Source organism: Gymnodraco acuticeps, unplaced genomic scaffold (genome assembly GCF_902827175.1).
Source record: "Gymnodraco acuticeps unplaced genomic scaffold, fGymAcu1.1, whole genome shotgun sequence".
NCBI classification, from domain to species: domain Eukaryota; kingdom Metazoa; phylum Chordata; class Actinopteri; order Perciformes; family Bathydraconidae; genus Gymnodraco; species Gymnodraco acuticeps.
This window is the reverse complement of record NW_022992231.1, coordinates 337,007-360,100: the sequence shown is the minus strand read 5'-3', so window position 1 is coordinate 360,100 and position 23,094 is coordinate 337,007. Positions and strand designations below refer to the sequence as shown.

The 23,094-nt window shown below is 38.8% G+C and overlaps 2 protein-coding genes across 3 annotated transcripts in view; both read left to right on the top strand.

The window, feature by feature from the left end:
* The first annotated feature begins 3,060 nt into the window (after positions 1-3,060).
* Positions 3,061-7,122, top strand: LOC117539818 (heat shock 70 kDa protein 1). The gene is made up of 2 exons (XM_034206155.1): positions 3,061-3,288; positions 4,836-7,122. The coding sequence occupies exon 2, from the start codon at positions 4,859-4,861 to the stop codon at positions 6,776-6,778; it is 1,920 nt and encodes a 639-aa protein (XP_034062046.1). The 5' UTR covers positions 3,061-3,288; positions 4,836-4,858; the 3' UTR covers positions 6,779-7,122.
* Positions 7,123-8,169: 1,047 nt separating this feature from the next.
* Positions 8,170-23,094, top strand: part of taok2a (TAO kinase 2a) — a 44,422-nt gene continuing 29,497 nt past the window's right edge. For both annotated transcript variants that reach the window (XM_034206154.1, XM_034206153.1), the window contains exons 1-2: positions 8,170-8,645; positions 14,469-14,609. In XM_034206154.1, the coding sequence (XP_034062045.1) occupies positions 14,478-14,609 (132 nt within the window). In that variant the 5' untranslated portion in view covers positions 8,170-8,645; positions 14,469-14,477. The remainder of the gene's footprint in view (positions 8,646-14,468; positions 14,610-23,094) is intronic.

Sequence of the window (23,094 nt, the reverse complement as noted above, 5' to 3'; positions counted from 1 at the left end):
TGTTAAATGTCAGGTTCCTCAGAAACGTTAGGGGACACATTCTGACATTCTGTCAATGTGTCCCCTGGTTGAATGGCCCCATCTCTGACAATCCACCCCTTGCCAACAGGACTCCATAACAAGGGTTTGGGTTCAGGCTGTGATACCATATCGCTGTCTGAAACATTGCTCTTTACATGTTGTTGAAATGCATCCTCTGTTGGCGGCAGATTTTCCGAGGCTGCATCTGTTGTTGATGCAATTATGAACCTCAGTTCATCCAAGTTTGTGCACATCAGTCCAATTTCCTTTTTCTTTTTTCCATATAGCAGAAGCGCCAATTCTCTTGCGACTGGCAAAGACTCTTCCAAGCTGGCAGAGAGTCCAAAATGGGCCAGATCTTTGAGCTCGCTGAGATGGGTCTTGAGTTTGGTGAATGCTGTGGTCTTTCCTATTCTGTACAAACTACTTGTTGTGCCACAGCCAGTGAGTGCACGACATGCTGGTAGACAGTTAGACATGTAGTTGCCGCCCAGCTTCAGGACCATCTCCAACTAAACGGCCTCTTTGAGAAATTCCAGTCCGGTTTCCGTTCCGCCCACAGCACTGAAACAGCTCTGGTCAGGGTCACAAACAACCTGCTGATGCTGATTGTCTTTCCTATTCTGTACAATTTGTTGTGTCACAGCCAGTGAGTGCACAACATGCTGGTAGACAGTTAGACATGTCTTTTCCAATGTTCTCACGGTGTTCATGGGGACATATCTCTCTCTCATTCCATGGCCAGATATTTCCATACAACTACTGGTTAGTGTTCAATAGCACCCGACAATTCAGTAATGGTATATTTTTTAGGGATTACTGTTTTTCTAATAAATGAGAGAAAAGTGATTGAATCCTATGTTCCTATTACCAAAAGTACAATTACCGTCTAAACTAAAGCTAGGTTTACAGGACTAAAATTCAGCATTTTGTTAGTTAAATAATTGTCTGACTATTTTGTGATGTAGGACAGCCACCTGGTTCATACCTCAGAAAATCTGAAGAGGAAAAGAGTTGTCATTCTCAAGTTATGGGCTTTTTTGTCACCTTTCCCACATTCGGCCTGGTCTAATTTGGCTCTTTTTCAGGGATTTAGGTAGTTCTAAAGAACAACCAAAAAAAAAGTTTTCCCCCAAAATAACATTTGACAACGATAAATGTCATTAATGGGAGACCCTAAAGATAAGAAAAATCATTGTTGTCATTTGTTCTACCTCAAAATCTGAGGGCCCTTCCTGCTAGACTATTAGGAACCACTGGACCTCCCTCACCGAAAGGAGAGGAGAAAATGCTGCCCCACAATGCCTTGCAGCCGCAGCATTTGCCATCACTCAACAGTCGGCCGTTCACGGAAACAACCGATTATGACCGAGAAATTATATCATGAAAGTTACGGTGCTTATTAAGCATTTTAAAACGTATGTGGTAAGTTGCCAAAGTGCTTTGTTTTGAACGTTCATCAGTATTAGAATCAAAAAGAGAAATATGAACGTTAGTTTTGACTGAAATTATCAAATAAAGTCAACATTTCACAGTCTTTACTGAGCTGTGTGGGGTTTGTTCAACTTTTAAAAGATGTTTGAATGGTGATATACACACTGATGTTAAGGACTAACGTTTATAATAAATACATTTGTATTTATTTTAAGATATTTTCATACAATCATACGTATTGGGATCATTTGTATTAATGTGGACCGGAGGGAGAGGGTGACGAGCATACATTTCACTTTCCTTTTTTATTTCAATTCCAACTTTGGTCATGAAGAATATGTTTCTCTGTTGTCCACGTTCATAAAGCATAAAGCAACAGCATCAGAGCACGGTGCAGAGTCTCTAGATGAGTTTACAGTAGTCCCTCGTTCTTATTAAACATCCATGTTGTAGTCCGCTGTATAGAGAACTGTAGTTTCCATAGTTTCCCCACAGCAGCAGACGCACATTCATGACTTCCGCTGAAGCATCATAAACACGTCGGATAGTGAAAGTGCATTCGGATTCTCTAAAGTACCGCAGTCTCTTCTCCTAAATCATTTTTGAATTATCCTATCCACTATCCCTTAACCCCGTGACGTTTCACTCAGAGGTCAAGGAATAGACGATAGGGTTAGAATTTAGGAGCTGATTTTTGGATTATCCGACCGCAAACCATGATTTAACCATGCATTTAAACAGTCCTTCGGCGCCACTCGATGACGTAGTATACTTGAACATTTGAAATAGTTGCTCTGCAGCAGTTTACTCGCGATTGAGAAACGGCCACAGTCTCATATGAATTCCTTCCTTGTTCAGTCATTTGAAAACGTCTTCCTTTGGCGTCACCTGGTGGTAATATTGAGAAAGACACTTTAGAAAATAAACCTTGTTTTAACAGCTTTAATATTTACATAATGAATCAAAACATTTATGTTTAATTAACTCAAACTAATCCGAGGAGAAAAACAACAGATTCATTCAACCATTATACATTTAGCATCCTGCTCCCTTTCCTTTTTGTTAAATACCTCACAGACCTCAAATTCTTCAACTATATTTTTAAATGAATGTCCATACAAAGTTTGTGAATATTTCTGTACAAAATTATGAACAAACAAAGAGATTAAGGCCACTGCATATCTAAAACGTTGCACTTTGGTAGAACAAAAACATGGGAACAACCACATATTTAAAAAAAAAAACGACTTCTAGATGATACACAAAAGCTTTGCTTACCAATTGTCAGAGCCATATAATAGAATTATATTATTATATTATATATTTGTATATTATCTATTATATGGCTCTGCCAATTGTAAGTACCACCCATGTATTTCTTTAATTTCCTACACCTTACATTTAAACACAATATTATGAAACTAGCGTTAAAATTATGATTTTTAAATTGTGTCTACATATGTGTTAGTCTACACACGTTTCCGTTTTTATTGGGTACATTCGGTTGGTCTGGGTAACTGGGATTATTTTAATTTAGACTGCATGTTTTAATTTGCTCTTAAAACGTGTAAATGGTTCTAGCGGTTTCTCCATTCATCCAGAAGTCGCTTGTAGAAGCTTCCAAGCATACGTCATCACGCAAGTCACCCACGCGGAGCTCTGTGATTGGTCCAAAGCGGAAAGCTCGAGAAAGGACCAGAAGGTAGTGAGGAAGGTATAAATACGTGACATTTGCAGTTTCCGGCATTGAGACATCCAGAATACCGAGTAAGAAGCCGCATTACGTGACATCATCTTTCTATTTGGTCGCTTTATCCTAATCTTTCATCGGAAGTAAGTACGATTCTTCTGTTTTCTGTAGCAGTTTAAATGGGGGTTTTTCAAAACGGCTATGCCATAAATAATGTGTTATCCTTAAAATTATGTCAAAATGACAATTAAATGTCGATGAATTCAATGTAGCTACGGTAAACGTTGCCATACGGTGACATATTCACCAAACTCCCTTAGAAAAACGGCATATTTTAGACCTACTTCTGCTATAATCATTTTTCCTTTATAGTTTAATTTGTTATTTTTGCACATTGACTTTAATACATAGTTTTTATTTAAAATGATGTGCAAATTATAGAACTTTCCTACGTTGGATTAAACAGCTGTTTAAGAGTTTTCTCCTACTGGATAACAGTTACACCAAACGGTTAATGTTAGGCTTCCATTAATGAAGAGGGCCCCAGTTACATTTTTGATGTTTAATTTTTAAAGCAGTTTTATATTAAATGATCTAACAAAAATATTATTAAAATATAAAGTAAACAATATAGGAATAAACTATACTTTGAGTTTGCTCCCAGCCTACCGAATGATATGTTTCAGTTTTAAAGGTTGAATAATGCAAAGTATTAAAACCCGCTATGTTAAATGATTTGTTGATTTAGCCCTATGACCTTCACATTTCCTGTGAATGTGCTGTAATCTTTGACATAACATTTTACAGCTTTTTCTATTGAAGAATAAACTACCAAAGTCCATCTAAAGCAGGGGTGTCAAACTCAAGGGGGGGCCAAATCCGGCCTGCGACTTCATTTTATGAGGCATGAGCTCGCAAATAATATAATACGGTTACATGCCACTTTACAGTCTATCTATATGTTCATTTTAATTTATTTTATTTATTTTTTTTTATCTTTGATTTGTCCTTAATTTTATTTATCTGTGTGAATCTGTGTTGTCCTGTTTTTCAATCTTACCCTGTTGCTGTCAAACTACTGAATTTCCCCACGGGGAAAAGGTCCATCTTATCTTATCTCACAGAAGCATGTTGCCCATAAACTACATGTCCCACAATGCATCTCATTTTGTGACATGCGCACTGAAGAGACTTGCAATTATTTGCCCTAAACTTCTGCTTTCAGACGTAGTTAATTATGAAGTTATTACCCTATCCAATACAAATCCAATGCAGAGGCAATAATAATATAATACATTATTTCATATATATTATGTATTTATATAGTTACAACTGGACCTTTGAGTGCAACCATAATGCTAATGTGGCCCACGATGAAATTGAGTTTGACACTCCTGATCTAAAGAATCTTCAATTTATTTTTAATTTGTGGTCTAATGAATGAACTGCCCCTGAAAAACATTCTGCTTTGAAATAGGCAATTAGAGTTAGTCTACCTTTTTTAGTTGTTAGTTATACACCCATGTTTAATCATTCATTTGACCTGTCCATAAAATAAACAACTCTAAGTTGGATATTAAATAGATAATTCAGGCTGGGCAAGATGTAATTCATAATGTAATAATAGTTGTTGTATGCATCTACTTTTCTAATTTACCTTACTATTTATATTTTGTATCTGCATCTTTAGGACAAAAATTAACATCAACAAAGATGTCTGCAGCTAAAGGTGTCGCGATCGGCATTGACCTGGGCACCACCTACTCTTGCGTGGGTGTTTTCCAGCATGGAAAAGTAGAAATCATCGCCAATGACCAGGGCAACAGGACCACCCCCAGCTATGTGGCGTTCACTGACACCGAGAGGCTCATCGGGGATGCAGCAAAGAACCAGGTGGCTTTGAACCCTAGTAACACGGTGTTTGATGCAAAGAGACTGATTGGTAGAAAGATTGATGATCCAGTGGTGGAGGCAGATATGAAGCACTGGCCCTTCGCGGTGGTTGGAGATGGAGGGAAACCCAAAATAAAAGTGGAATACAAAGGGGAAGACAAAACCTTCTACCCTGAGGAAATTTCCTCCATGGTCCTGGTAAAGATGAAGGAAATTGCTGAGGCGTACCTTGGCCAAACTGTGTCCAATGCAGTCGTCACAGTCCCAGCGTACTTCAACGACTCCCAGCGACAGGCCACCAAAGACGCAGGTGTCATCGCAGGACTGAATGTCCTGAGGATCATCAACGAGCCGACAGCAGCCGCCATCGCTTACGGCCTGGACAAAATCAAGTCAGGAGAACGAAACGTCCTGATCTTTGACCTGGGTGGAGGCACCTTCGACGTGTCCATCCTGACCATTGAAGACGGCATCTTTGAGGTAAAATCTACGGCTGGAGACACTCACCTGGGTGGAGAAGACTTTGACAACCGCATGGTCAACCACTTTATGGAGGAGTTCAAGAGGAAACACAAGAAGGACATCAGCCAGAACAAGAGAGCTTTGAGGCGGCTGCGCACAGCTTGTGAGAGGGCCAAGAGAACGCTGTCCTCCAGCTCCCAGGCCAGCATTGAGATCGATTCTCTGTGCGAGGGCGTCGACTTTTACACCTCCATCACCAGGGCGCGATTTGAGGAGCTGTGCTCCGACCTCTTCAGGGGAACGTTGGAACCTGTGGAGAAAGCCCTGAGGGATGCCAAAATGGACAAGGCACAGATCCACGACATCGTCCTGGTTGGAGGCTCCACTCGAGTCCCCAAAGTCCAGAAACTCCTGCAGGATTTCTTCAACGGCAGGGAGCTGAACAAGAGCATCAACCCAGACGAGGCGGTGGCTTACGGGGCTGCCGTCCAGGCGGCCATTCTCTCAGGAGATACCTCGGGCAACGTTCAGGACCTGCTGCTACTGGATGTGGCACCTCTGTCCCTTGGTATCGAGACAGCTGGAGGAGTCATGACATCTCTGATTAAACGCAACACCACCATCCCCACAAAACAAACCCAGGTCTTCACCACCTACGCTGACAACCAGCCCGGGGTCCTCATCCAGGTCTACGAAGGAGAAAGAGCCATGACCAAGGACAACAACCTGCTGGGCAAGTTTGAGCTGACGGGAATCCCACCCGCTCCACGAGGGGTCCCGCAGATCGAGGTCACCTTCGACGTGGACGCCAATGGCATTTTGAACGTGTCTGCGGTGGACAAAAGCACCGGCAAAGAGAACAAGATCACCATCACCAACGATAAGGGCCGACTGAGCAAAGAGGAAATCGAGAGGATGGTGCAGGACGCCGACAAATACAAAGCTGAGGATGACATTCAGAGGGAAAAAATCTCTGCCAAGAACTCCCTGGAGTCCTACGTCTTCAACATGAAGAGCACTGTGCAGGACGACAACCTGAAGGGCAAAATTAGTGAGGAGGACCAGAAGAAGCTGATGGAGAAGTGTGAGGAGACCATCACCTGGCTGGAGGACAACCAGCTGGCTGAGAAAGAGGAGTACGAACACAAGCAGAAAGAGCTGGAGAAAGTGTGCAACCCCATCATCAGCAAGCTGTACCAGGGAGGAATGCCTGCAGGCAGCTGTGGAGAGCAGGCCGGTGCCGGCTCCCAGGGGCCCACCATTGAGGAGGTGGATTAAAAATAATATGGACTCTTATCACAGTTTCAATTACACTGTAACATTTATAGCTTATTTTTAATATGTTTTTATCATTAAATTAAGATGGTAATGTTTTGAATGTACCTTTCATCTCTGACTTGCTTGACTCCCAAGGGCCTAACATCAAGGAGGTGGCCTGAGAATTGCTCCTTGATGTTGACTCTGTTATCACTGGGACTGTTTCAATTACAACAGTAACTTTATAGCTCATTTTAATATGTTTTTATAATTAATTTAAGATGTTTTGGATTATATGTTCCAGTTCAATGTACTTTTCATCTCTGTCTTGCTGGACATTGCAATAAAGATGAAACTTAAATATTTTTGGTGTTATTTTGGTTTCTGGTTTAAAAGGAAAATATGTCCCAGATGCTGCCTCCTAAAAGTTATTTATTGCAGGACTGTTTTACCTGAACCAAACAAAGTTCCAAGATGGTGGATAGTTTTCTGACCATCTGTAGTCATTACTGCCAGATTTAAATTAAAATGATTCCCATTGGCTTTAACAATGTTGCAGCTAATATAACAGAGATTATGGGATGTTTTAGTTGCATACAAATAATAAATAAATATCCCTTGAAAAAACACCTTTTCTATGAGGATTATAATCAAAACAGTGGTTAATGACATACATACTAAAATTGAACTATTTTATACCCCAGTGTAGACATAATACATATTAAAGTATTACCATTACAATATAGGAAGTACCCAAAATAAAACTACTGGTAACACAACATTGACCTTTGTAGGATAATGTAGTATTAAATTATTATAATTGTGTTAATAGTTTTAATGTTGCAGCTGGCAAAGGTACATTTAATATGTATTCAATACAAATAAAACGTTATAAAGTAGTGCTAAAAAATAAGTGTGTTGTGTAAATGTACCTAATTACGTTCTCCCACTGCTTAATTGACTACGGACAATGAAAATATTGTTTTTGAAGGGTTTGTTCGTTTTTATTCGTCACATATAATCTCGTCCCTATGCTGTGACATTTTCTCAGATTGCATTCCATATTTGTTCATCTAAAGTATTATGTTACTTATTACAGATATTTCCAGGATATTCGTACATGATAAGTGACAATATTTCAAAGTTTACCAAACCCTGGTACTGTATATATATTTATTCAAATGTAAATTCCCACCTGCATATTTTAGTGATCACATGTTATGGCTAATGTGGATCTAATGAAATACATACAAATAAATAAGTGCTAAACTTAACATTATTAAATATATCCCACTTTAAAAGAGTGTTCTTAGAAAATAAAATCATTCAATATTGCCTTTATTTATTTATATCCTTTTATTTTGTGAAGCGGAAATTTCACAGGAAATAGAACAAAACAGTTTCCGGTCACCACTTGAGTCCCGCCCCACTAGTCTGTTCCATCTTGTATTTAGCAAAGAACAAAAAAAGCCCGACCTCGGTATGGGGCGCATATATTAAGTCCGATTTTAAGAGTATATTTCAAAAAAACGTGAGGTGTAACGGGACAGCATGCTTGGAAGTGGGGCACCGCAGAGAAACCACAGCCACACCCCGGAGAACAGCTAATGTTAACGTTAGCTTCCAAGCTATCGAAGCTAAGCTAGCTAATTAGCTACGGCTAGTATCATAGGAGAGGACAAGGCAAGCTCCTATTTGAACCAGCTAAACTAGCGGTGTTATTTAGAGACCGTTAATGAAATTCACCGTCGGGACTTCTGTGAAAATGGAGCAACATTTGTGTTGATTGTCTGCAGAGAGGAAAAGACCCGGGCTATGAGGATAGAGGCTCGCTAGCCCGCTCCTACCAGTTATTTTTCGTTCCGGAGAGGAACCACAATAAGCCGCGGTAAGTGATGCTACATTCAGCTAGCTGTTTTAATGCTAAGCTAACCAAAGTTAGCTGTTACAGGGGGGTTTCAAACTTGGTGACAGAATCTGAATGTATTGCCAAGCGACTTTGGGTTTTCACGTACAGGGATTTGCCTTGGTCTCTTGGTGCCTAGCATAAACAAAGAGGCAGGAAATGAATTTAAAAATCGAAAGCAAGTTAAAGCCCCAGACAGATAAGTATAGAACACTAAAACATTACAACCAAACGACTTAAATAATATATCTGACTTGGAATGTAAGAGCTGTTCAGTTTTTTTAAGTTGGGGTTTTCCGCAGAAATGGGAAAACATGTCCAAATACGAGTGTCTTTTATTATATTTTCAGGGGCCTTCAGTTAAAAAAGGATTTAGTTTAAATGTACTACCGTTCATTCTGATGGATCGTGTGCAGTTTTGTATTCAGTTAAATGTATTTAACGCTATTTTTGTTTGTACATGACATAATAAAGACGTAAAGCAGTGATGGAGAAAGTATTCAGATTCATTAATACAGTTAAAGTACTAATACCACAGTGTTAAAGTACTATTAACAGAGCTCTGCATTTGAGATAGTCCTTCATTAAAATGATGTAACTATAATCAGGAATATATGGTTAGACTTTTGATAGTACAATATCCGATGTGACTATGTATATATGGTATCATTAGATTATTATTAGTCATGCATTAATGTGAAAGCAGGATTTTACCGTGGTAGTTGGTTAAGGTGGAGCTCATTTTAAGCTATTAACGAATGCATATTTCCAATATAGATTCAATTAATGATACTTCTGTCAATACATTGTTTGTTTTATAAAAATAGTGAGAAACAATTATATCAAGCACGATGTGACACCTTCACATGTTTTTTTTTTAGTCCAATCTTCAGCATCATTACTAATACATTTTCATTATTCAAAGGGAAAGGCAGCAAACTAAATAGTGTTATGTGGTTTGGTAACAAATAAAGTGAGCATAGTTGTATTATTACACATCAAGTTGCATCCATGAGGAGTAAATACTGGATTATAATGTTATGCTCTAACCACAAGAAACTTAATTTTAGCCTGGTTAAAATCTGATCAACTGACTCGCTTATAGAAGTGTTACTTCTAACTAATTGCATAGTTTATTGTTCGTTATTTATCAGGGTATACTGGAGGACATTTATTACATTACATGTTACTTGTTAGACGCTTTTATCCAAAGCGACTTACATACTCAGTACTGTGGGCGATCCCCACAGGAGCAATTTGGGGTGAAGTGTCTCAGGGACACAACGACATGCTGACTGCAGTGGGGTTTGAACCTGTGACCCCCTGATCCAAACACCAACGCACTAATCCACTGCGCCACACGCCTCTCTAGATGGGCTCATAATGTCCAAACAAAAGTATCTTAATAGCTCCAAAGTTATATTTTGAGTCAGAGGTTGATGTAATGCTTATGTATACTTTAACCAAAGCCACACATCTAATTTCTTCCTAAAAATAACAATGGAGAGATCCAGTTTGATGTAAAGCTGATATAACCTTGACGTCTGCTTTGGGAGATTGGCATTGAATCATGGAAAAGTATTCCGTTTTCATTCTGCAAGCTCCTGTATGAGTAGCATGCAATTTTCTGTATTATGGTAACCGCTAACATGTATTCTATGTCATTAGTGGCACAGTTTGTGGACATTTCACTGTTAATGCTACAGTATTAACTTTTTCTCAAAAGTATGCAACACGCCCAATACAAATGCTTTATACCTTACTGCCTGTCATCTAAAAAAGTATAAAAAGAACAGAAATGTCTTAATGTATTTTGGGTAGATGTGGATTATTGACTTAATATAATTTGACACCACTTAGTTGGAATGTCACACACACATTCCCCACAATGAGCTTCTGTTATGCAAAAGTGTAAGGGTTTGAGTTCAACCATGTGATGTTGGTCATTCGGCACCACTGACACACCAAATGTCACGTCAGTCGTTATGTTTAGAAAGAACTGTCTGAAGCTCTTTTACCCCTCTCTATTTTTGATTGTCTTACATTAGATTCAAGTTGAACACAAATGAACATGTGAGTCTGTTGTTTCCTCATGGGATGTCGAGGAAGCTTGATTCTCCTTGGAAAATGATAATAATATTCTTCTTTTTTCCAAAGTTCCGTATCATTTTTCCAAACCCATTATGGTACTAATGTTTTTTTAAATGTTCTAAAAAAAATTAGGTTTTCAAATAAAACATTAGATAAAAGCAACACCACAAAAACAATCCTGAATCAATCCAATCAATAGACATGAAAAATAAGAAATTACCCACTACCTTTTATTTTATAATAAAACAGACGAGACACTACAAACAACAACAGTGAAGGACACACCATTTTTGAAAAACATTATAATATTATAACACAAACGTTGATAAAGGCAGATCAAATATAACAGTCAAAGTACTGTACTTAATCACAAAACTGAAATACTTGAGTATTTTCTTTCATAATGCTTCAACACCAACATTTGAAGGGAAATATCCTAGTTTTTACTTTGCTACTTTTATTTTGGAGCTGCAGTTATTGGACATTAGAGTTACATATTGTCAAATGAAAGTTTTGCATATAAAACAAAAATATATAATATATAAATAAAAATGATGCTTTGTTATGAATTATAATTTTATCTGGACAATTGGACAAATAATCAATTATCAAATCAGGGGAAAGTTAATTGCCATCTTTAAACCGTTAAGAATGATCACATTTAATTAAAGAAAGAATTGTGGTAATTGTTATAACGTTCTGCATTGGGTACTTTTATATAAACATAATACTTTCAGTTCATTTCTCTGATTATCCTTTCTTTTAACAAGGGAACATTTTAATTTCAGGACAACTTGTACCAGAGTATTTTTTACAGATAATTATTAGTACTTTCACTTAACTAAAGGACCTAAATACTTCTTCCAACAGTGGTCTTTGTCATTCTTCACATTGCTTGTTTTCCTCCTGACTTCAGACACAGTAGCTGCGGGCGTCTGCCTCCTCGCCTCGTTTTGAAACACTATCAGGCCACACTGAGTGCCACATAATATATCATTGGAAATTGGTTCACTGCGTTTTGAAGAAACGTTGGGGGGTGGGAGGGTGAGGATCTGCCCCCTCGTCTACTCAGATATACTAGTGCATCCAAACGACAGCGGTGCTTTAAAAAAACAAACAAGCCTTGCAGTGTTGCATTCAGAAGAGGACCTGAGGGCGCGCTTCATGTGTTCACAGAGGCCTGCTGATGTTGCCGGCTGTCCTCAGGGCTCCAGCAGACACTCAGATGAGCAGCTACATTAACCCCGTTATAACATGATGTTGTATTTGTCAATTAGCACGGCTCAGTGTTCACGCTGAGAAGCATTCAGGGAGCTGATTTAGTCATGAAGCTTGGTGGATTTATTTATTCATAACCTACATAGTTTGATTTGAGTTGGATGGTGCTGTCAGTCAGCTTCCTCCTGCTCTCTGATCTTCATGCATGTGAAGATGTTTTTCTTCTCTTTGCCCTGCTTGTTCATTATGGTTTTATTTGTTAGAGCATCACCATCCCCTATATTTCATATTTATTAGTTAAACATCCGATGATACACCCTCAGCATTTTTTAAGTAACAAGAAAACATTGAACATTTAGGAATTTAAAGACATCGCTTTGGGCATTGGGAAATTGTAATGGCATGGCAACATGAGAAATTGATTACAAAAATAATAATGTGTAATTAGTTATAATGAAAACAATCGTTATATGCAGGACATCCCGTTTCCATTTAGCCAGACCATTTACATGCACATAAAAACACAATAGGGCCTCTTTAAAAATATGCATGAAGTATATCTTAATCTAGTTATACATAAATTACATTTTCATTTATATGTTTTTCTAAAATAACATGAAGTGCCTTTTTTTAAAAAAAAGTAATCTTAATATACATTAAACACATATTTATTCAGTACATGAATTACTTGTTTGTATAAGTTTAGGCTGTATCAGGCACATTTTTATCTTAATATACACGAAGTGCATTTCAACCCAAATGAACATTCAGTAGCCTACATTTCAATCTAAATATAGGTAACGTATTAATAAGTAGTTTTTGGTGTTGCATAAAGGCTCCCTTATGACCGACTTATTCTAATTAAAATCTTTATGAATACTAAAACACTAAATGTGTTACTGAAGTAGAGAGCATCACTCTCTCCTTATTTTTGAAGGTGTTCATATCATTTATGCTCTCGACGTCACGTTTCAGCTCAAACTGAACAGTTAATAATTGAAATATATTCATGTTGAAGTGCAGCTGCCATGTTGTCTCCCCCACAACACTCTGCTGTTCATCACTGTGTTTCTTCGTGTTCTTACACACAACTCGCTCTCACCTCCACAGTTGAACATCCAGTTTCATGTCCGAGCCTGTCACCTGGTAAGTGTCCCTGATAGATGAACTGCGGGAGATAAAGACTGCTTTCTATCTCAACAGACCTGCAGAGGAAACAGTCAAAGAATTCCTAAAACATTGCAGGATTGTTGAGACATGCACCACAGATTACAACTTCAGGAAGGCTGATAAAGGCTCTAGATGTTGGTGCACGTGAGGGGGATTTTGCAAATCGGTCACTTTAACAAGAGTGCATTTTCCAGTCTGTTTAACACATTCATTAGACGATCTTCTGCCCAACTGAAGTGGAAAACAGGCCAATCACATCACTGATGATCCACATTTAAACCAAGGGGTTGTCCCTTCAGCAAAAACCAAAATGATTTGAGCCCGCTATTGACTTCAAGTTTGTCATCAATTTGATGAAAAATGTATATTATACATATGCTGTTAAAGATTTGTTTAAATCAGAAATTTCAATAAACAGAAAAATAGATTAAGCCAATATTTTCAATAGGATGCTATAATCAAGATATGTAAATTAGGATACATCTGCAATCTCCAGGACCAGTACATGTTTGTTGCTTAAAGCTTAACTGATAATAAAATATAGATACAAATTAAAGTTAGTAATTTACTTTTAATCAACAGTTCCAAAAAAATAAATGTTGGTATGCGTTTGAATTACCAATAAAGAAGAAAATGTACTTTAGTAGGGATTAAAATGGGTCTGTCCATATCAACTCAGTCCCATGAAACTGTGCTTTTATATATGCATTATATATTAACCATTTCACATTTAAACGTTTCAAGGAAATTACATTTCTTCCTTCGTCCAAATATCTTTAAAAGTGTGATTTTCAGCTCCAAGGCAATATCAGTGGCACTCAATTTTGTATGCACATATGAATTCTCAATTTGACGTAACTATATTCAAACTACACAGAATACAAATGTGGTTGCAAGAAAGGAAAAATAGCAGACATATACCATTTTGAATTTTAAAAAACAAACAAATATATATTTTATTTCTTCATTCAGGTAAAAAACAATGTATATTTATGATTTAAGAATTTAACTGAAAACTAACCGTACCATTTAAAGTACTTATCTGTCTGCTGGTTAGAATTACAAAAATGTAGTTTAAGTCCAACCATCTAAATTTGCAACAATGCTATTTATTAAAAACATTTTATAATTTATTTTGAACTCATAATTTGGCCCTAATTGCAATAATGTGATTCAGGTATTTTAATAATATCTATGGGAGTCCAATGCAATTTAATGGCAAAATTCAAATGTTTTTCTCTCTCTTTCTATCAAATCTTATAGAGAAATGTGTTTCCCCCTGCTACAGTCTGCCAGTACTCACCTCTCCTTCTTCTTGTTTCCCAGGCCCTGGCCATGCCCTCAGGTGCACGGGCGGGCAATATAAAAGACCCCGAAGTGGCAGACCTCTTCTGCAAAGATGATCCGGAGAAGCTGTTCGCTGACCTCCGTGAGATCGGCCATGGCAGCTTCGGAGCCGTTTACTTTGTGAGTACCGAAGTCCCTCTGCGTTAATTGATTCCCGTTTACAGCTTATTCACTGGTAAACAAGATGCAGACAGATAATCAGACTTCTTTCAATTTCATTTTTCTAAAATCCGTTTTTTTCCCTTCAAAATCGTGCAATCCTACTTTGTGCTTTAGCGGGAATGTAGCACAAAATGGAAGTAAAACAAAAATGTGAACGTGCATTAAAAATATGTCACTAAAATCAGAAATCTTTTAATTTTCGCCATAATCATGCAGCCCTAATGATAAGTCTAATGATGGTTTAAATATAGTCTCTCCTGGAAAACATTCATGGTGATGAATGCGGCTCACTTCCTCACAGCTGCTGAAACCTAACCCTCAGATGGATGTATTTGGAAATGTACAGGAGCTATTTCTCTCTCTGACCAGCAGTTCTAATAAAGCATACTCCCACTTTAGGCGTTTGGGTTATCTGTTGACAATTCTTGACATTTTCAAACATTCTGATGATTCTGACATTTTTCAGTTGACAGAAAGCTGATGCCAAGGAACGCTTATTTTTATAGTTCTCTTCAGAGTTTTTGTGGCCAATTTCATGTCTTTACTTTTCATGGATCAAGCTTTAAGGCCATGCAAGCAGATGAGTTTGGACCAGCTGGCAGAAAGACCCGATATGAGCACAACAAATCTGAGTAAATCAGATGTGATTTAGAGACATAGAAACTGTAAGAATGTGTTTATCTTCTTGTTTTTATGAATGTTCTTGTGCATGAATAAGTCAGGGAGATCCCTACGTGTTCCTGCAGCCTGGTGCTGAGATTAACTTTAAGATAATCAACCTATTTAAATCTTTTATCAGATTTTCCTTTAAAATAAATGAATACTGAGCTCATAGGTCTGAGTGTTACTTTGTGGGTTCCTAAGAATTTCTTAGCTGCATTTGCTCATTAAAGAGGAAGCTGTGAATCTCAAAAAATGTCCCCCACTCAATTATGGAAACAGTGGGAACACAACCTGTGTGTTAATTATTGTATCTGTTTAATATTATTTTACACCTCAAGAGCGTTCCTGCTAGGGATGCATATCGTTGACTTTTTTATGATACCGATACCACTGAACGATACCGATTAGGGCTGAACGATATAGCGTGTCATGGCGATAACCACGATATGCGCATGCGCGATAGTCACACCGCAGGGACGTGCGGTTTTATTCATTTTTTTAAAAAAATGCTAATGCACTTTAGCACAGAATTCAAAATAAAGATACCCTTATTACTTATCTAAACTGCACATACAATATATCCGATTAAAGCTGAGACTCCACAGATTATTTAAGTATAGTATCTAAGCGATCCGATCTCGCAACAGGGGAAGCAAACACAGACATCACAACACGTACCTTTTACGGGAGATCGTCTCACCGTAGTCAATCTGATCAAAAGACGTATTCAATGGCATTAAAACGAGACAAAACGTGGCTGAATCGGTTGATCCATAGGTTGATAATGTATCTGTGGCTTTGAAGCAATTGTTTATAATCCATAATTCCATTTTTATGTAAAAATCGGAGCACAAAAGTTAGCTGCTAATGGTAGCGTCCAGAGTGTATGCAGCTTCCGGTTTTGGCTACGCGTCACTCTCACTCCTTATTTGGTAATGTGTGTGTGTGTTAGACTGCGCTGGACTGCCGACTAGCCAGAACCGGAAGCAGCAGCCACTCTGGTGACTACCATTAGCAGCTAACTTTTGCTCTGCGATTTTTACATTAAAATGGAATTATGGATTATAAATGAAATATTTTTTTTATACAGTGTTAGAAATTAAAATCAATGTTTTATGGCATATTGTACCTTAAACATACCGTCAGTTTAAATGCTATTTTATTCTGGAAAAAACCGGAAGTTCTCAATACCAAGCTTTTATTCTGAAAATCCTTCATGACGACATCCGGGACTACCGCCCATTAGTATCATTAAAGTGGCTATTGACGCCGTTAACATGTATTACATATAAAGTTATGAAAGAGATAAGGAGGAGAAAAGGCATGTGGAAGTAAGCAATGAATGTAAAATGTCGAAATCCTCTGTTTAACGCGATATCGGACACAGACGAACGAGGGGGGGAAGTCTCCTACGTCACTACAGCTCACAGAAAGGAGGAGCGAACAGCCAGCAAGCGGGAAGGACGAATGCTTGTAAGCACGGCCGGCACCTGGGAGAGGAAGCTGCAGACTTTCTCTCCTGTCTGAACAATATCCTGTTTGTGACTTTACCGCGCCTTTTTTATTAATTAAAGTACCAAATTTGAACCTCCAGAGACTCCATTTAGTCTCCTTTTTAAGCTTCTCTTTCCTGGACGCGAGAATAATGATCACAGTTAACAACAGAGACGTTAAAAACCTATGGATTAACAGATTCAGCCGCGTTTTTTCTCGTTTTAATGCCATTGAACGCGTCTTTTGATCAGATTGACAGCTACGGTGAGACATCTCCCCTAGAAGCTACGTAAAGGTACGTGTTGTGATGTCTGTGTTTGCTTCCCCTGTCCGAGTTCGGATCACTCAGTGATGATACTATATACCTAAATAATCTGTGGAACCTCAGCTTTAATCGGATATCTTGTATGTGCAGCTACGATAAGTAATAAGGGTACTTTTATCTTGAGTTCTGTGCCAAAGTGCGTTACCATTTTTCGCTCAGGGGTCATTTAGATGCTTCTTATGAGACTTGTGTTTTGTTTTGGTAAAAATGGTTTGTATCGTCAGTTAGCTGAGATTATTTCCGTTAATCTGGTATAACACATTAATAGGGGATCTTAATATTTAAGAACCTGAAACACAGTGTCGTGAAAAAAAAAGTAAAGTACCCGCCGGGATTTTGGGGCTTAACAGGTAAAAAAAACCTGCAATATATACCGCAGGGGGGGGAAATCGCGATGTCAGTTTTTTTCAATATCGTGCAGCCCTAATACCGATACTCAACCGATACATATCGTGATACTTTGAAAATGTATCATCCCGCAATCACTCCCATGAAGCGCTTTACAATATAGTTGACATGTCAAATGAATATTCAATTCAATTGTGGGACTTCTTGGACCTTTTAGTACTGAACAAACAATGAAAAATACATTAAAAATATGAAGAAAAAAAAAATCTTTTATAACAGGGGTTCCCAACCACCGGGGTGCGAAATAGTTGTGAGTTTATTGTAATATTTGCAGAATTATAAATATATAAAAATATTTTATCATAATATTTCTTTTCAAAAAGTGTTTAATTTTTGCACCTATACCAGTCATATTATTTCATCCAGTAGCCTGGTTAAACTTTCACTAGAAAACTGTTAAAAATGGCTTTTATGATGTTCCGAGGGATTCGGCGGATCCTATAGAGCAGGGGTGGGGAACCTTTTTCCTCTCAAGGGACATTTCAATGTTTACAATATCCTCAGAGGGCCGTACAAATTATTGACCTCTGCTTAAAAAAACTAAAATCACAGCCCATTAATTTCATGCTGTGCAAAGAAAAAGCCACCTCTTAATCCAGATATCTCACCATGACTCGCACACGCATGCACGTGCACGGTGTGGCATGACCACCAAACAGAAAGATATGGACACAAGATGTGTGCAAATGTATTTAGTTTCCTATCCATGTGAACATGATTTAAGTGGGGGGGGGGACCTAACCTCCTCTAGGGGGGTCCGGGGGGCATGCTCCCCTGGGAAGATATTTTTTTAAATGTTGAAGTTAAAAGCATCAATCTGGTGCACTTTGAGAGCAACATTAGGAGATCTATGGATACATCTCTCAACACCCAGATGAAACAGAACTGGAAGCAGATTTATTTTTCTTTATGGATATTTTACAAATCACTCCCCTTTCAAACTGTATTCTTCTTTATTAATAACAACTTTTTTTTACTGTCATATAGTATTTTATACCTGTTTACTTTATTCTCTTGTTTTTTTATAACTATAATGATCATATAAAGATGTGCCTTTACCTCACTGGTTGTAGAAAAAGCTTCTTATATTCGTTAGCATAGCTAGCTAACCAGATGCTAATAACAACAAAGTTATTGACTGTATGATCAGTATGACAGATGAACAGATCGCCACTGGGCTTTCAACTAAAGACACAGACACGCAGAAACTGCGGCATGTGTACGGCTCCTTATCGGTACTGCAATTTCTGAAGTGCTGGAGTGGCGTTCTGGTGCTCTCCGTCAGAACTGCACCCCTGTCAGTCGAGACATATACCACGTGATGACACGTTAGGCTCGTGTTGTGTTCAAGGACCCTGACCTTGGCCAGGAAAAACAGGCACTCGCTTGTTTAATTTTTTTGCGGTCTAGATTTCTTAATTTTTTTTCTTTTTTGCGTGTGTTTATAAATTACCTCGAGGGCCGTACCAAATTGTCTCGCGGGCCGTATACGGCCCGGAGGCCGGAGGTTCCCCACCCCTGCTATAGAGCCTATAGCAGGGGTACTCAAATACAAATCTTAAAGGTCCAAAATAAATGTTTCAATAAGACAAAGGTCCGTTTATTACGGTCATTCAAACTTTTAAACAATTGCAACAAGATTCTTAACACGAGGTTGCAAAAACAAAAATAATCTGTATGCAGCAGTTTTCATTGTTATTGTGTCTGTGCTTGACCCCTCAGAGTCGCAGTGTCAGAGCTGCACAGTTAGGAATAAAGGCAGCTGCACCCTCTTTCATTCAGCATTCCCATTATTGCTTTATAAATGTATTCCCCCTTGTGTGTCCACTGAGGTTCGTCAGGCCCAACACATCTTCAACAAACTCCCCCTTTGCCTCATCATAAAAACTCACAAACACCAGCAACTGAGCATTGTCAGTGAACTCACCCACAGCTAAGGAAATGCACTGTGCATTTTTTTATTCCATCACAAAGCTGATGAATCAAATCACCAGCCAGTATTTATGTTCTTCTGGTTGCTGTGGAATCTGAGAGGGGGATTTGCTTGATTTGACCTGTTATTTCCTCTTTTTGTTTGCCTTCAACATGGTCTCCATCACTTCAGTCATGCATTCTTTTATACTGCAGTTATTATCCAGTGGAAAGTCCTTACCTACTGGCCTAGTTCAATCAAAGTGGTTACTTTTTTTTGGCTGGGCAGTGTAGTTTTAAACACCGTCTTATTTGACTTTCTCAGGACTTAAAACAGTTTTTTGGGGGCAGACCCCCTCAAAGAAAACAATATATTTACACACGTAAGGTCATCATCTTAATAGTTGTGTATGCTCATCCGTGAGCAGAGCATCAAGTTGACATGTCTATTACAGCTGAATGCGGCGATTACCATCTTGTTTAGCAAAACGCCTCACAAACGTATTAAGATCAACAGCTTTAGTGCGTTTTGATTCAATGCTGAGTACAGTCAAACTGACAGTCTCTTCTCTGTCAGTGTAGACCGCAAATACCTCATTCCTTCAGTGCTTGGGTCCGAATGCTTCTCGTTTTGCGCCGTCCAGTTAAAAATGAAATCGCCGCCAAATCGTATGTCCACGCTCGCGCCAGGACCGGGGGAGGGGTTACATGACGTGCATCTTGTGCTGCATTCACTTGCACTCGGACATTAGAGACTTTCTCTCATAAATGTCCGATGAGCCACAACTTTTCTTTCAAAACAAAGCTGCCAACTGGGGTGGCAGCTGGGGTGGCAAGGCCTATTTTTAGGGTGTCAGTTGCCACCCTGGTAGGTGAAACTAGGCTACTAGCTACAGTACAGATGGAACTAGATGAGCTGTTAACTCTCGCTCTGAATTTTTTTTGTTTTTGTTTTAATTCTCGCTCTGACTTAGACAGGTTGAAAGAGACACACACATTTTTCCCACCCGCATTCCGCGAAGACCCGCCCTACTGTGCCTCTGATTCGCAGATTGTTTGGGGGAAAAAAACGCTGACTGGATGCTGAATGTGATTGGACCAAAGCGTTGACACACACAGGTGGAACACAGTGGAACAGTCAGACATGCAGAGCGCTGTTTGCAGTGGACATAGCGGAGAATTTTGACTCGTTGCGAATGCGTTGTGGCGATGTCTCACATATAATACAGAGAGATCATACATATGAAAAGTATAATTTGCTCAGAGTCCGGAGACAGTGGTGGTTCGGTCCGGATCCGGACCGGAGTCCGTAGTTTGAGGATGCCTGGCCTATAGGGTCTCAGCCTCGCGCACGAGAAAGTTACAGGTGCGCCAAGTAGGAAGAGGAGCGTACAGGAGACAACCGTTTAATTGCAGACTGTTATGTTTATGTGGGGAAATGGCAGTGCATACATTATTTGAGATATATTTCAAACTCTGACTTCATTTTAAGGATATGTCGGCCAGGGGTGTAGAGCTATCTGTTTAAGCACCGGATTGGCAAAACAGGAGTAAACCAGTCTGCCTTGATCTATGAATTCCTGTCCGGGACTCTCACGGTATCTGCTGCCCGCAGCTGTTTTATAGAAGGAAAACCTCCTTCACTTCATGAAATGGCTGCAGCATCAGGAGGCAGCGGGACGTATACTCCGCCTCTGAGAAGTAAAGCACCAGCGGGTAAAGATGTGCCTTTTTACGCACCGCCTTCGCTGTGTTTACCTTAATCAGAACAGCTTAAGAGTGACTGCAGGCTGCTACGTGTTAACCACACACACCTCTACACACATCAAACTGCCCGATTACTCCCCCTTTTATTAGTTTTATGAAGGAGATGTCCTGTCACCAAGGCGCATGATGTGTGCTCTGCTCAGCTCTGTGTGTTTGTGTCTGTCCGACACCTGCATTTGTTTTCAAATTACCATGAACAGTAATTTACACACATCTGGCTAACTCCATAGGTAGCCTATATGCGGGTGTTCCCAAAATAAATGTGTTTAATCTTAATCTCGATGTAGTGCTAAATGCTGTCGGACGTGCACCGGAACGAACGTCACTATCATAATATCTTCTGAAAACAAATGCCAGTCACACACACACACACACACACACACACACACACACACACACACACACACACACACACACACACACACACACACACACACACACACACACACACACACCCCTCCTTCATAATGCGCCTTCTCCTTGTTTTCCCAGCATTCACTGGATTATCTGTAAATCATACAAACAAATACCAAAACGTTGATTTATCTGTTTTCCCGTTTTGGTTTAAAAACTGAATAACGTCTGTTTTTTGGTTTTCCGTTATTCCGAAAAAGACACCGGTTCTTTTTTAAACATTAATATGTTTTGGATGCATATTGGCACAATAAAGGTTGGGAACCCCTGTTTTATAACACCCGCCATCAGGTGTGCCGCGTGAATAGCACATCTTGTCAATGCAAACAGACCGTTATAGCACCGTTATAATTAATGTTAAACCTGAGATTCGACTAGAGAACAAATACATAATAGAATAAAGGTCATGAGATCTCGGCATTGCACAAACAAACAAATCTCATCTTTAAAATCAACATTTGCCTTCACTGGTGAGAGAAAACAAATCCCATCACAGTTCATTTGTGGGACTTTTACCTTTCTAGTATTGAACAAACAATGAAAAATACATAAAATATGAAGAAAAACGATTATGCAATCTAATTTATAACACCTGCCATCACGGGCCACGGACTCACTTTTAAAAATAAATTACTTTTTTTTTTTAAAGTATCGGAATCGGATCTGATTTCGGTACGGTATACCGTAGCCACCAGTAACCGGTATTTCGGTAATACCGGATACCGGTATGCATCCCTAGTTCCTGCTGTATGTCTGAGTCTCAGAAGATCCTTAAAAGACCATTATAGATTCTGCAACAAAAAAAACGATCTGCATCAATTTATTGTGTGTTTCCTACAGCTCAGTGTATTTCAGTTTAGGCTACATCTGGATGGGTTTTTATATTTTGCTACATTTTCACCTACTGTCATTTACACCTAGCGTTAATACCGCTCACACATCTGTGAGACTGCGTTTCAGTCTGGATAGGTGGAAACAGAGACATTTCTGAACACTGTCTGTTTCAGTGAAAGATTGAGACGGATCTTATGTTTAGCTAAGATATGTGCCTACTAAGACTAGCTTCTCGGGTTGCCCTGCTAGCTCACCTGGTAGGCAAACAAATCCACATAGTTTGTTAAATGTTCCAACATTTAGAAATGTTTTGGATCAATATGTTTGCGCATTTATGTAGTAAAATTAAAAGTCATGTTTACCCATTTTCTTTACTTTTACCAATTATTATGGTTTATTATCAATAGTTATACTGTATACGTTTAGCTTTGATGACACATATTTGAGGGATATGAAACATTTGAAGATAATTAAAAAATACATCACCATAAGTTAATGTCATCGCACGCCCTGGAGCTCAAGTAGATTTCAAAGGGTTAAAAGTACAATATCTAACATAACAAGCTGCCAATCCCATCTTGTGTTATTGTTATGATTGAATGACTTCCAATGGACAGAAAGTTCCAT

Excerpts from the sequence above, each read along its gene's own strand:
- LOC117539818 (XM_034206155.1), top strand. The coding sequence starts at position 4,859 with ATGTCTGCAGCTAAAGGTGTCGCGATCGGCATTGACCTGGGCACCACC.